The following is a 15,062-nucleotide window of genomic DNA, read 5'->3' on the forward strand; positions in this document are numbered from 1 at the left end:
GGAGCTCAGCTCACGCAGGATGCCACGGGCTTTCACAGCCTGTTAGGTCCCAGAGGAGAAGCGGCTTTGGCTGTGTTTGAGCATTTGAACTGGAAAGTTTTTGGACCTGCTTTGGCAGGGGTGGGTAATGGAAGGACTTAAACTGAGAGCCCAAACTGTAAGGGTCTACAGCACAGAGAAGCAAAGTAACACTGAGCTCTATCCTGAAGTTTCTTGCTCTGGCTCTCATGAGATGGAGGCAGAGCAGGAACAATCACACTGTCTTGCCCTGTTTCTTCTTCTGGGAACTTAGTGCTAAAAAAAAAAAGCATAGCTGACAGTCTTGAAGGCTTTACAATCCTTGCAGTAATTACTGGCTGGACAGGGTCTGATGTGAGCTTGCTCACACTGCCCTGTCAGTGCCTCTCACTGTGCCCCTGGGGACAGCCTCAGAGAAGCCCACGCGTTTCTTGGCCTGTCTTTTAGGGCAGCCGCTGACCTGAGCTCCCTCACGGATCACCAGGTTTGTAGGAATATTCCAGAGTTGCTCGTGAGCCTCAAGTGGTCATGGAAAAATAAGTGCGGTTGTTTTGTTTTGGTGGACGATGGCTTCCCAGCCACTTCCAGCAAGCTGGCTGCTTCAGCTGTGGTAGAAGCAACTCCTCACTCTCAAAAACAGTCATGTACCATGAGGCAGACATTCTGTGAGGATGTTTTCCTTGGAAGAAGAGAAAAATGCAGTCTCTAGAATGACACACTTGCTTTACTAGCATTTAATAACTTCACTCCCCAGCTGAAATATCAGGGGAAGTCTCTAGTCACTGTGAGCCACCAGGACAGTCGTTAGGGAGCTTTTGTGCCTTTCTGCAAATCCATATGCCCCTTTATGCGGTGGTGTTACGGTCACTGCATGTGAAAGACAACTGATGGACTTCCAAAAATGTATCAGTTGACTTGCTCAATAGTGCCATCCACAAATCTGAAATGTATTGGATTTCCCCTGAAGTTAAGAAGCTCTCAGTCAGCCTAGGCTTTGGGTTCATTTTCTGTGCACTTGGGTTGCATTTTTAAGCATTTCTTTGAAACCACAAAGGGTTAGAAAGTTACTTTAGCATAATCTCAACTTTTAAATTTATGTTGTGGTCACCTATATTGAAGAGCTGGGATTTGATGCAAGCAATCAAATATCTGGAGGCTTACAATCAAGTTGTATGAGTTAGCAATGCCACTTACGGTAGGCTAGTTCTGGTTTGTTTGGGTTTTATTTCTTGTTTTTAAGAAGTGCTGAAACATTCTGGTCCACATTGCAGAAATCCCAAATGTGAAGATGAATAAAAACAAGACTTATTGGAACTTGAGGAACTCAAAAGGGGCACAAATCCAGAGTATGGGTTTGTTTATTTGCATTCCAGTAGCTCAGAAATCTCAGGCCCTCCAAGTGATGGGAAAGGGGAATGCATCCTCCTGCTTTTGGTCACCTCGGTGCCTATGGTCTTGCAGCAAACTGGCCTTGCATGCTCGCAAATGTTTTGCATACGTGAGCAAATGTGATAGTGATGTGCTGAAAGCATGGAACCAGATCTCCTTCCTTCCTTCGCTGAGATTTAGATACAGCTTCCGCTGCTAGCCTGGGGTGGCAGGGGCTGATCGTGCGTCGTTCTCCTTCAAGATTACTTAAGGAAACAAAGTGATGGGTAAACATAACTCTTTCTCTAGATATTTTCTAGGAATAGATCTGTTAGGTCAATCAGAGTCCAGTACTATCCTCAGTGGTCAGATCTATGTATACAGCTGCTTTTCTTAGGTCTGGGAGGGGGCTGAAGGTATGTGGTAGCAAACATTTCTTCCAGCGCAATCCGGGGCTTTTAGAGATCATATATTAACCATTGGCACAGTGTTGCGCCACACGGAGAGTAAAGCTGGGGCAGAAATTGTATCTGTGCTGCATGGAAGAGTGGTTTGGGGCTCACTCATTTCTCTGCAGGACTGGTTTTGGTGAGAACAGAGGGCCGTGCTGCTGCAGCAAAGTGGGCACCAGTTCTGTGGGAAGTGTGTGATCACTGGGTGATCTGGTTGAGTGTGGTGGGAGGATAGACATGTTCCAGAGCCAAAGATTTAGTTGGTATTTGATGCTGGTTAAGTCCATGGGAACGTTCAGCTGCTTCTTGAAGGGTAGTTATGGTGGTTTTTGTTGTTTCTTTGGTTTGCTTTCTGAATCAACACCTCCTTATGCTGGAGACTGGCAGTATATTGAAACTATCTGCCAATGGCAGTGATACAAATACGGTCTGGCTGCCCCAGTGCCTGGCCAGGGCAGCCAAGAGCAAATGCACCAGGCCGTATTCTGTCTTGGGCATCATCAACTGGAGAGCTTATTACGTTTGGCTGTGTAATTGAATAAGTTACACTGTGCAAGTCCCTTAAGGATTGTCCTTCAGAAGGTTTCTCTCCTGCTGATGATGAGCAAGAAGAAAATAACCCATGGTGACTCCCAGAACTGGTGGAAAAGAGAGAAAATAGGTCTAAGAACCAACAGTGATGTGGCCTCACATTGCTTTTTGGGCAGACCTCTGACTTTAGGGTTCACACAGTGGTGTGAAGTTGGAGGAGTTAAGGTGGTGCATGCATTGAAAGAAGGCTGAGAGACAATCCATTAAATACAGAGATCGTATTCTTAACCTGTGATAGGTGTTTTCCCTCTCCTAAAATTGATAATCTACCTTCCGCTCCCTTGGCCCATCCTCTCCATGGTTTTGGTATTTTGCTTTTGTGCAGCTTTTATTGCTCTTCTAGATTTTTTACGATTAATAAAATTAATGTAATATTGTCTTTGCAATCTGCTGTGCTTTCTTATTCCTGAACTTTAATGTAGTGGCATGAAATTGTTAGACAGATTTTGTCTCCACAAACATGTGAAGTCGTCTTAATTTTTGTTTCTGTTCCGTGCATACGTTTTAATTTGTATCTTTTTGCCCATGTTACCTAAGATTTGTTTTTGGTTTATTTATTTTTTTTGCCTTTCTTTTCTGAACTCATTTTTCTTTTCCCATTTTTGTTTCCTCCATCCAGTATCTGCAGATGAAATGGCCACTGCTTGATGTTCAGGCAGGGAGCCTTCAGAGTAGACAAGCCCTCAAGGATGCTAGGTCTCCATCTCCAGCACACATTGTTGTAAGTAAACGCAGAAGATGTTCTTCCTTTGTTTAAAAAAAAAAAAAAAAAAAAAAAAAAAAGGATTTGACATTAATCGCATTGATTGTCATCAGTTTTCTTTTATGTGAACTGAAAGATTCAAAACAAACAAACCCTAACAAGCCTGTGGTAAAAGGAGGGAATATATATTCTATTCTTTGGTTGTTTGTGAAATTATCATTCATTATGCTTAGCTCTGTGCTTCTTAGGAGAGCACAAAGTTGAAAATGCTCTAAAATAACATACTGCAGAATTATTTAGTGGAAGTGAAGTCCGATCAGGTTGGTTATACATGTGACTATGTTGAACTGAAATGAATGGAGAGATACTTTCGGAAAGCATACTAAAAAAAAAAAAAAAGAAAAAAAAAAAGGAACAAAAAACCAAGCCTGTTCTATACTCTTTGCTTTATATAAAAAAAAATAAAATCTATTCCTATTGCAAAATCTTGAGGGAAGGTTTGTGAGAACTGGTCAGCATTCTACCTGGGTGAAAGGAAGGGTCAGCGGAGTTAAGTTCCACAAGAGCACATCTTTCTTTGCATTGTGATGACTTATCTAGTATAAAAAGTGTTATCAGATGTTTACTACTTGCCTGCAAAATACCAAGTAATTTATAAGTAGTTTTTTAGTAGCATTGATAATAATAACGTTCTTTTATTAACCTCTCAGTTATTTTGTTGTTGTTTCTATTGCAAAAACAATGTTGAATTTGAAATCTTTAGTACAAATTTGCATGAGAGGCTGGGGGGGGTGATTTAATTTTCTAAAATAGCTTCCATACAGGCTTTTAAAAAAATGTTTGTTTATATGGCATTATGCAAGAATGGCAGTATTTATTTGCCCATCCTCACCTATGGCCAGTTTTGGCACAATCTATCGTTACGGGGCCTGTTAGCTCTGAGTGTTCATCTGAAGAAATGGTATGGAGCAGGTTAGAATATTTCTTCAATAATACTCTATCATCAAATTTTGGATTTTTTAAAACCCTTTTTTTACGATTAATGGATGACAAGGTGAATCCCAAGAAACACTGCTTGTTCTTTATCTTTTGTTATAAAGTCTAACGTGGACGTAGTTGACAGATCATACAAGACACACATTTGTTCTGTTAGAAATTTAAAATCAGAGTAAACGTTTGTGAGGAGTTTGTTATTCTGTTGTTGTCTCCACGTTGAGAAGTGCCAGGCCTTTGCTATGAATGCCTTAGTTTTTTTTTTATTTAAAAAAGAAAAAGAAGAGAAAAAGAAAAAAAGTCTCCTATCTTCTAGGTTTTCATAGCTTCTAAAATAGATCTCAGTATGGCAGAGTGATGAGCATAGGTCTGGTACTTGCTTAGGCAAAGCACTGATTGCTTCAAATTTTCAGAGTGACTTTGTTTTGCCTCCCTGGGCACTTGGGCTGTCGCTGAAGGAAGAAATGGGAGAATAGATGTTCGGCTGCTTATTTAGAGCAGTGCAGCCATCAAAACCTGCCGTTACCTTCTTCCTAGTAAGAAAGGAACTAAAACAACTTCCTGATTTTAGTTCTTTTCTGAATGCCCTGACTAAGCAGTAGGGCTGGAAGCGGGAGTGCTCCCCGGGCTCCGGGGCTGGGAGCTCAGCCCGGGCCTGCCTGGGGGGCACAGCTTTGCGGGAGGGTTTTCTCAGCTGGCTGCAGCCTGGGACAGCAGGCAGATGTGGTGGGGAGCAGAGCTGGGCATCACCAGCACCTTCCACTGCCCCTCAGGCTTTGCTTTGAAAGCCTGAGGGGCTCGTGGTGCCGGGGCTGGCTGGGTCCCTGCTCGCAGCATCACCACTGCCGGCTCCCAGCCCCTCCACAGGGTGTGGGTGAAACGGAGATGAGTTGACAGCACAGGCACACATGCACAAAAAAGGGCGCTGCCCGTTCAAAAATCAGGATCCTTTTGGAAAATAAAGAGAAACCTGTTTCCAGGAAGGCTGAGGTTGATCTGCTGTGTATTTTGACCATTTATGGGGTTCTTATGGGTCTCTTTAAAAGCTGTTTCACTCTGCTATTCAATAAAAAGCATATTTACCATAGCAACCACTTAGGCCGTGAGGAACATATACTACCTCCGAGATGGAGGCCACCTTCCAAAAGAGCCACAGCTGGCATTTGTAATGTGATCTTTTGTGCTACTTACAATGTTGAAGGGGAGAGGAGGCGAGGGAGCGAGGTGGGGGAGCGATGGGTTTCGAGGTGTGGGGGGGCAGTTTCTGCAAGGTTTAATGTTTATTTCTAACAGCAAACTGTTTTGCCTTGTTCTGTTTAAATAAATAAAGGCAGTTTTTTCCACCCTTTTTCCTGGCATCCACCCCAGGCCACGTCCATTCTGTGAAGTTTAAAAAAAATATATATTTTTTTTCTTTTTTCTTTTGGTAAATAAAGTTAGAGTAGGTAATGGCATCCGGGGGAGGTGGCAGTGGGGGAGAGCAGATGAAGTGGCTGCGGATGCCAGTTGGCTGGGGATGTGTCAGGTTTCTGTGGTGTCCCGGCTCATCGCTGCTGTGCGTGCCCGCAGCACCTGGGACCTGGCTGCTCTTGCAGCAGGCTCTGCACCCGGTTCTGCGTGGCTGAAAATGCCCGTAATCTTTTTAGGGAACAATAAGGGGTATTTCATGGGCATGCTTTTGTGTTTCTTCATGGCTGTAACGCGTAACCTATAAGGATAGAAACGGGCTCTCCACCCACGCTGCTGTGTCTTGTCTACCTGCCAAGTGTATCCATGCCAGTTTTTCTTCCTGAAATCAGTTGTGCTGCCCCAAAGATCTACAGCAAAATGCTAACTCTTGCAAATCATTTCTTATCTTTCCCATATCTCTGATATCAGGATTTGAGCCTAATCTTTATAGGTGGATTACAAAGAGAGGGCAGGAAATTGTGTGTGTTTTTTTCTTCTTCTTTTTTTTTTTTTTCTCTCTCTCTCTTTTTTTTTTTTTTTTTTTTTTCCCATTCCCTTTTCCTTTCTTTTTTCTCCGTTAACATTCTTGCTTCTCAGTGTTTGGCTCTGATTAACACGAGCTCTGTGTCAGGGCTGCAGCTTTTACGCCCAGTGTCGATGAAACTCCCTTTGGCTTCAGTGCGAGTTTTTAGTTTAATGACTCAGGACTGCAGAACATGGCTGTCTACAATGTCTTAAGTAAAGTCTATACTACTCGGAAGTCCTGCTCCTTTCAGATTTGGTTAAGAACATTAAGTTAAGACTACGAAAATGGAAGCAAAAGACCAGCATGAATAATTTGGCTGGATTGCCCCCAGTGCTGAGGGCTGGGTTAATACTGCTTTTCATGGTGCTTGAGAGAGTCTCCAAGGTCTGTAATGAGAAACAGAATATTAAACTGAAATTATGTTCAGCATGTCTTGAGGAAGGTACAGCATGAGGCTCCATTTAAGACCAATGTGTTTATTTGCATTTAGGTGCTTCACTTGTCTTATAAGACTCTTGCATCTTGCTTTGGCGCAGTCATGCTGCTTATCTGTGTCCAAAGGTGAAAGAAAGCTGGGGGAAAAATTGTTTTAATAGTATGCTATTAAGCTTGCTAGGTCAAAATTTAGAATTCAGCCTGTGGATAGTACTATTATGAGGCTGGGATTTTGAAAGGTTCTTACGGCTAATTCCACCCCCCCCTTTTTTTTCCTGACCTCTGATTTTGTTCAAAAATAAGTTTTTGGGTGTAAAGCAGACCCCAGCTGGGTGGTTTATGGGTGCCTCTAAACGAGTAGGGTGCTAGCTGCCTTGAAATCCCATATTCAAAGTGTACCTAATCTGCTCTATTTTCTTGAGCTACTGTGGTGATAAGGATGAGGTGTGGGTGCCCTAAGAACAGGATTCTTGCCTGAAAACTTTCCAGTGAAGCGTGGACAGGTGGTTGACAAACGTGTGGTATATCCCTATAAGCATCTCCAAGATCTGCTCACTACAGAAAGCAAGTTGCTTTAAACCCCTTTTTTATCTGTATGTTTTTCTTAAGACCGTCGGAATGCAGGGCTGTTCTTCCCTGTTCTCTGCAAAGTAAATATTCTGACTAAGCTGTACCCTGGTTTGGGCAGGAGGATGGGTGAAGGCCGTTCCCTGGGTCCTGCCTCCTGCTGTCTCAGCTGCACAAAGACTTGCTTTTAGCTTTCTTTGTACCAGGCAAAAACAGTCTGAACCCAAAATGGTGGTGGTTTGGTACAGTATATTTCTTACAAATCAGTTAAAGGTTTTAAAAAAAATCCTGCATTTTCTTCTGCAGGGAGGCCTTTTGAAGTAAATGTAAATGTTACCTTGGGGGAGGACTTCTAGTACTATTTGGCCTGGGTTTTCTAATATGTAATGAACACAGCCATAAAGGAGACTGAATCCCCAAGAACAAAGAATCACTGTGCAGTAGTGTATCTAATTTTTTTTTTTTTTTTTTTTTTTTTTGCTTAAGGAGGTGAAAATGTGTTTTCAAAACATAATATGACAAGCAAAACTTAAGGCAAAACCATCTCAAAAATGTACTCTCTGTTCTCAACCTCTTCAACACGTGTGGAGAGCGTGTCTGTGGCCGCTGGGCAGTTTAGTTTGGGGGGATCAGGAGTTGTTTCCCAGAGCGTTTAGAGTCAAAGATGTGCAGTCTGCTCTCCCTTCTCCCTAATTTCTTTCTTTCACATTTCACACTTAGGCACTCTGAAAAAAGACAAATACCTGAAAGTATATCATAAGGTGATAGATTTCAAATTTTGCCTTGTATCCCATCAAATACTCCAGGACAAAAACAGGGCGCATCCAAGCACAAGTGCAGTCCTATATGCATACAGCCAAGAAGTGCAATCTTGCAACTTCCACTCTCATTGCCCCGAGAGGGCTTTTAAAACTCTTTCTTTGTTTGTCTTTAATATTTTGTTGTAGAGAGGCTGTTCTTCCTCTACAGTGCCCTCTTGAGCTATTCTTGGATTTTGGGCCGTGTGTGCCCATGATGGGACATCCACCTTTGTGGAGATGTGCAGAGCAATCCCCTGAGCATGCAGCCGATGTTGAGAGTTGCAGGAGCGTGGTGGTGGGGTAAAGGGTGGGTGGGAAGGATTTGCATGTGTTTCATGTCAATGCCCAGGGTCAAGAGGGTGTCTGAGCTGTACTGGCACCCTAACAGCCTCTGATGGCAGGTAGGTCACGCTTTGGTGCTTGGACCCAATACACAGGTCCTGGAGACTCATGCTGCAGAAATACCCAGGCAGACTTAATTGGAAAGCTCCTTTAGTGACTCTCCACTTTTTAAATGCTCTATACTTTATTTAGCTAATTGCTCTGGCAGTTGCAAAGTAAACAAGATGTTTCATTAATGCATGCCCAAAAGTGTGCAAACATCTTGTTCTGGATTTTCAGAGCTGCATGGAATTCAGCCACAGAACAAATTAAACTTGCTGAGAATTTTGTGGGTAAATCTTTCACCACTAATTCCTTTTGATTTTTTCATTGAGAAGGATTGTATTTTAAAAATCTGTGCTCAAACCTGACTGTGTAGGGCTAAGTATAGAATTATCTACCGTCAGCCCAATAAAACTATTTTGGATGGATTCCTATAAAGTACGCATTATATTCAGTACTCACTAAATATGAGTGGGAAACCTGGATTTAGGCAGAGCATAGAAGAAAAGTGGGCTCCTAAAAAGTCAGCCATTTAGTAATTTGATAAGTTTGCAGAGTAGTTCAGGCTTTTGGGGACTGCTTCATGGTATCGCTGTTACTCTGTGGCATGATGTCCACCCTCTACAGTGTTTGGAGGCAACCCCTCTGCTTGAAGGCTGAGACTCTAGAAATGTGCAGATTTGTAACTCTTACTGTGAAGTGCGCAGGGATTTAGCGCTTCTGCAAACATCAGTCAGTGCTAAAGCACCTTCAGAAGACACCTTGGGGCTGGATTGGCAGCTGGGACAAATTGTCACGCTTAGTTGCAGTCAAGAGATCTGCGAGCAGCTCCAGGAACTCTGAAGTGTTTGGATGTTGGGATATTTCAGCTGTGAATAAATGCTGTAAAACATATAGTACTGCCAACCCCAATTGTTCTAGGATCATGAGTCAGGCCTCAAAGGATCATGAGGATTGGTGGGGGTTTTTTGGTGTGGGTTTTTTTTGTTTGTTTTCTGTTTCTTAAATAATACATTTTGTATTCTCTTTATTTGTTCTCTGGTTCCTGAGCCTGCAGGGTATACTCCGCTCACATTCTCAAACTTTTCTCTGCAGCAGTTCAGGGGCTTGCTGTGTGCTGTAAGTGGAGGCTGAGGTTCTTCCCTAAACACTTGACTTCAAGGCTACTGCGCTTTAAGGAAAAATAGCAAGTAGTGCTGGACTGGCTATGAAATCCTAGGAGCTGGCAACCCTAAGCGGTGCTCTTGGAGAAGGCAGCTGGGTCGGTGTGTTGGTGTGTGCTGCAGAGCATTTGTTTCTTGTGAATTATGTGGCCGGGTTTGGAGAACCCGGTGCGGGGCATTCATAGGGCTCTGGCTGCCCGGTGGAGATTCGCGAACGCTTGCTCATCAGAAAGCATTAAGTAAAATATAACGATACAGTCTTCAGCTTGGCTAGAAATGCATCTGTTGCAGGCTCCCCTCTTGTATCTTCCGTTTATAAAATAAGCACTGTGTCCTGAGTGTGATGCAACTGAGTATCTAAATCCCATCTCTCGCTGACTAGTTAGGGGTACAGCAGAGCTGCAGAGAGTGGCGTTTCAAGGTAGACACGTATGTTGGAAAGAGGCTTCAGGAGACTGTTTTAGCACAGAGGAACCCAGGCTGTGATTTGAAAAGGATTCAGTCACAAGGCAGCGTGCATTGTGCTGGAGCACACGCGTTAGATTAGCCTGTGGGGACTTGCGTGGGCCCCAGATTAGGCACCCAGTCTCCTGCGGTGTGGCTGCCATGCTGGGAGGAGCCAAGGGAGCACACTGGGCCAAGCATGAGGGCTGCAGCAGCCTGGCTGTGTTGGTCACATCAGCGAGGACATGCGCTGAGGCCTGCAGGCCTGGTGTGGCCACTGGCTGCAGGTCCATCTACCTGTGTGGCCCATTCGTAGCTAGATATGTGTGGGAGCTGAGGGAACAGGGACTAACTCACATAGCTGTGTCGGGATCCAGAGGCCCTGCTGTCAGCAGAGCAAGTAGCACGAGGCTTAGCAGGCACGATGAGGCTACCACACCATTTTTTCCCGAATTGCTACATTCCTGGTGTAGCCTTGGGCTGGTGGAAAAGCCCAAATAGCTGGTGGAAGTAGCTGTCTCCAAATAGCTATTCCTCATTATCTCTCCATGCGGCCGCTCTCATTCAGCAGTAAGAGGCCCTTTGTGCGGTTTAACTTAATCCGCTTTGGAAACGGATTAAGCTAAATCACACAAAGGAACTCTTAGTGCTGAATGAGAGTGTCCACACGGAGAGATAATTCGAAATAGTTATTCTCTGTTTTTTTTCTAATTCACGCTCGAGCCCTCGCACAAAAACTTCCCCATGCAGACGAGCCCACTTGAACTGAAACCTCCTATTTTCTGTCTAAACAAGATCTGTGTGCTGTGTCCAGGTGCTGTAGTAAAGAAAACAGCACGTACTTACCATCAGAAAGAGAGGAAGGAAGCTGGCATGGCTGGGCTCAGGACTATTTGTTTGCCGAGTTGCTCAAGCCTGGGATTGTTGCTCCTCTCAGCAGTACGGGCGGTTTGGGATTGGATTATTCATCAAACACTTCACTTTGCAGACTGTACGCACCTGTGCTCTCTCCTGCAGAAGGACCCGGAGCTGCTTAGTGAGCTGCTGTGTAAGGAGGCATGCTTTCTCGGTCCTGTGCAGACCTACAGGGAGGAGGCAGACCCACCTTGGAAAGCCTTTGAAGAATTAGAGATGTTGCAAAAAGCTAGGAATGATGCCTTCATAAAACAACTAATCCCCTAATCTCTTCTCCAAACAGTGTTCAGTACCTAGTTTCATGAAGCTACGCTGAAAATGTTGTACAACAGACTTTGCTTTTGATTCTGTGGCTGACTGGAACCAGGGCTGGTTCCAGGGGAGCTCGCACTGAAGCTGCACTTGTACTTGACAGATCGGTGAGCAAAATCAGCTATCAGATCATGAGCAGAATCTCCTGAGCCAGGGAAGCACTGCTCATGGCTCCATTTTACCAGTGCAGCTAGAAAGATGTGAAATAACTTTCCCAAGGTCATTCTGAGCCACTGACTTCCATATCCACATTTTTAGAGGAGCGCAAAAAAAACAAAAAAACAAAAAAACACCACCCAATGTGACCTGACAGAAAAAAAAAAAAAAAAAAGAGGTAGTTTTTCAGATCTAAACCTAAAGTTTTAACATATGTTGGACCTTAGAAGAACGTTACTTACAGTGCTGTTTATGCTCTAGGAAGACCCTGCATGTCCGTGAATGCTTGTGGCAGATTGTGCCACAAAAATAAGGCTTGTGCCTTATTTTTTCTCTCTCAGAATTGGGAAGTTTTGGGGAGCTGAACCAGCAAATGGTAGCTCTGCAGTCAGGCTCCCCTCTCAAGGAGAAAGAGAATGAGTGATGGGCTGGTGTCAAACCTGGGCACACGTATGGTTTGGACAGATGTATGTGTGCACATCAGATGTAGAGGGCTTCCTGCTTTGCCTCCCTGATGCTCTGATGGATCTAAGAAGTAACCAAATCCTAGCACAGCACTTTATTTTATTTTATTTTATTTTATTTTATTTTATTTTATTTTATTTTATTTTATTTTATTTTATTTTATTTTATTTTATTTTATTTTATTTTATTTATCTATTTATTTATTTTCCCCTTTGCGACCCTAACTCTCTACCTTGCTCTTAGTGCAAATTAAGGACTCGTCTGTGTCCACAGGCCTTGCTGCACTGGCTTGCAGGAAGATGTTGGTCTGTACTAGTTTCCTAGGAGAGTGGAGCAGCTCTCTAACATGCATTTTTCCTGTTGGCAAGACTCAAAGACTTCTCGACTACTATTACTGTGGAAACTAGCTTCCCCTTCCCCTTCCTTTTTACTTTTTAGGCCTTGGTTCAAGAAATCATTACACATGAGCTGATGCCTGTCCATGCTCAGGACAGCATTTAAGCATGTGCTCAAAGTATTTTCTTGTATAGTGACGCTTTTTGAATTGGGACAGTGGAATTGAACATCTGTATGAAAAAATAAATAAATAAAAACAAACCCTTCCTGAGAGATGGTCGTGGATTTGGCCTGTCCCCCATCTAGCAAGTACTGAGAAAGGACAGAGAGGAAGGGACAGAATAACATGTCCTGAGCTCTTCTCCCTTGGAGCTTGTCCTTGTGATATATTTCTTCCTGGAGCTAAGGCTATATGTTGTGAGTATAAAGGAGGGTTTTGGCCTCCTGTTACTCAGTGGGAAATGCATGAAATCTGTTGTCTTCTCCCCTGACCAATAGTGTCTGGGAGAAGAAAGACAAAACAACAGAAGTCTGTCCCATTGTACATCTGCAGAGCTCAGTGATATCAGTATTGTCTGTTATGGGGCCACAACTTCCTTGTAATATGGAAATGGTGTTGGAGGGAGGAGAGCAGAGTGAAGGGACCTGAAAGCCTCAAAACTTTCTTAGTTTGCATATACAGCCCTGAATGCTTTTCCTGCCAAGCAGCTGTGTGGAAGCACAGGGAACCATTAGAAAACCCAAAGTGGTTGAAGTGCACCAGAGCTTTTCCTGGTGGCAGAACTTTCACTGCTTGTTGGCCATGTCTACATCTCCATGGTTAATTAATATGAAGCAAGCAGGAGTCTTGAATTGCTAAAGCTGTAACCTGTTCCTTGTTGACTCCCCGTCCTGGTGCTTTTCAGGCATGCTGAGCTCTTTGGAGGGAAGTTGTTCGCTGGACATGAAATAACCTGTCCTGATGACCAGGACAGGTTACTTTGGGATAAGCTCTGGTGTGGATCCGAGGCATGCCAGTTGCTCCACAGTTGCTGCCTGAGGGGTGAACGTGAGGCAGCAGATCCCACTTGGACTGAAGGCGAAGTTTCCCACATCTGTTCCAGAGCTGAGTGTGTGCCTGGGCAGTTCCTGTGGCAGGGCTGCTGGAAGCCTAGGGTGAAGCTCGCCCTGCAGTAACTTGTTCTGCTCGTCATGCCCGGAGCACGTCCAGGGAGTGTCCACTCGCAGCGAGATGGACTGTTAAGCCATGTTTCTGTGTAGGTGACTGTTTGGACACCTCAGATCGCAGTGCTTGGGCATCTGTGGGATGAGTAAATGGTGAGATGTCAGGGAGCAGCCCCAGCCCCAACACGAGAGGAGAATGGCCACAGAGAATGGCACCCTGTTGGCTTTCTGGACAACTTGGCTGCTTCTTTCCTGGGTGCTGAGCTGGGCTCATGCCTTTTCATTTAAATACCCTCCTGCTCCTGTTTGCTGGCAGCTGGGGTCAGGCACCTCAGTCTGGGGCTGGTAGTTGGGGACCTTCCTCTTCCCAAGCACCTCCCAAGCCTGTTAATGGTGCCGCCTCTGACTGCAAAATGAGAAGGTCAAAGTGCTAGGTGCAAATTTAAAATAATTTTATTATCACTTTCCTGCTACCTGTGTTTCAGAAGATTTAGTAAACAAGCTACTTGCAGAAGGCAGGTGGTTCCCCAGAGACCTCGGGTCCTGGGCAGACGGGGACCATGCAGCACGAGGCAAGGCAGCGGTGTGATTGCTGGACTTGTGTGGTGTGATGGGCATCATCATCCTCATGCACCTTTCCCAGAACGGTAATGTGTTCTCCGTGTGGGACTGAAACACAGCTGGGAGTGATGTACAGGTCCCTGGGCTCCAAGTTCACAGTCCTAACTGCTGGGCCATCCTGTCTTTGGCATGCGTGTTTAATGCTGTAGTTGTCTTTCCTTGTCGTGCTGGAGGGAACTAAGGGCAAAAAATACACTTGTTCACCTCCAGTACAGGTGAGTGCTGCACTTTTTCCCTTGGACACCTGTGAGACACCGAAAGGAGCAACACGGAGTCCCTGACATCAAAGAGTTAATAGCAGTGAGTGTGGTACAATAGCTCATTAGGACTTAAACGTGGGCTGCAAACTCAGAAATCTTGATAATTTTGGTCTATAAGGACACTGAACTTTCAACCCTAGTTCAGCAATAATAAATGCCTATTAAGTAAGGCTTCCTTTTATGAAGGGAGGGTGGATGGGTGCATTTCAATGGGCTTTAAAAGTATTGCTCCTTATTTCAGCGTCTGCTGGCCGAATGCATCCAGGCATGGGAAGGCATTTCAAGATCCGCACAAAAAAGACTTTGAAGTATAACCTTTGTGAGTTTCTTAGTTAAACCTGACTGCAGTTGGAAGCAGCACTTTTATTTATTTATTTGATAGTCCTTTTCTTTTAAACTTGCTTAAAAAAAAAAAAAAAAAAAAAAACACAACGCAGAACAAACAAAAATAAACCTCTGAGCAATTTAACAAGAATGCATTTCTGAAACTTTGACCCAAAGTGAAAGGCGGTGGCGTGTGTTTGGCTTTTGAGTGGATGTTTTCATAAACAAATATATCAGTGCTGATTTTTGGAAGCAGGGACAGACTAAACTGCTCTCCTGGATGTGGTTTAGGTGGTCGCTGAGGCTCGCAGCCCTGCCACCCCCTGGCAGGGCCTCGGGCACGCAGCGGTCCGTAGCCCATGCTGGCTGCTGGCACTGGGGCTGTGTGTGCCCACAGGAACCAGCCACAGCCAGGAGCTAAAAACTTCTTCACGGCCCCTTCGTACACCTGGGGAGGGATGCAACATCCTGCGGATATTCTGGGAGTGGAAGCAAATCACGAGTGGCTGCAAGTCACAACTTTCTAACTTGCAATCTAGCCTTGACTTTGCGGGTCTTGATCCTGCTTCTGCTGAGGTCCTAAGTGAGGCTTGAAGTAGCATGGGGTGTGTGTGTG

The 15,062-nt window shown here is 44.4% G+C and overlaps 1 protein-coding gene across 7 annotated transcripts in view; it reads left to right on the plus strand.

The window, feature by feature from the left end:
* TCF7L2 (transcription factor 7 like 2) overlaps nucleotides 1-15,062 on the plus strand; it is a gene marked incomplete at its 5' end in the record, with an annotated part of 176,823 nt that overhangs the window by 59,624 nt on the left and 102,137 nt on the right. For all 7 annotated transcript variants that reach the window (XM_084289961.1, XM_084289962.1, XM_084289963.1 and 4 more), the window contains one exon: nucleotides 3,049-3,150. In XM_084289961.1, coding sequence (XP_084146087.1) covers nucleotides 3,049-3,150 — 102 coding nt within the window. The remainder of the gene's footprint in view (nucleotides 1-3,048; nucleotides 3,151-15,062) is intronic.

This window comes from Netta rufina, assembly GCF_964035555.1.
Source record: "Netta rufina genome assembly, chromosome: 7".
Classification (NCBI taxonomy): Eukaryota; Metazoa; Chordata; class Aves; order Anseriformes; family Anatidae; genus Netta; species Netta rufina.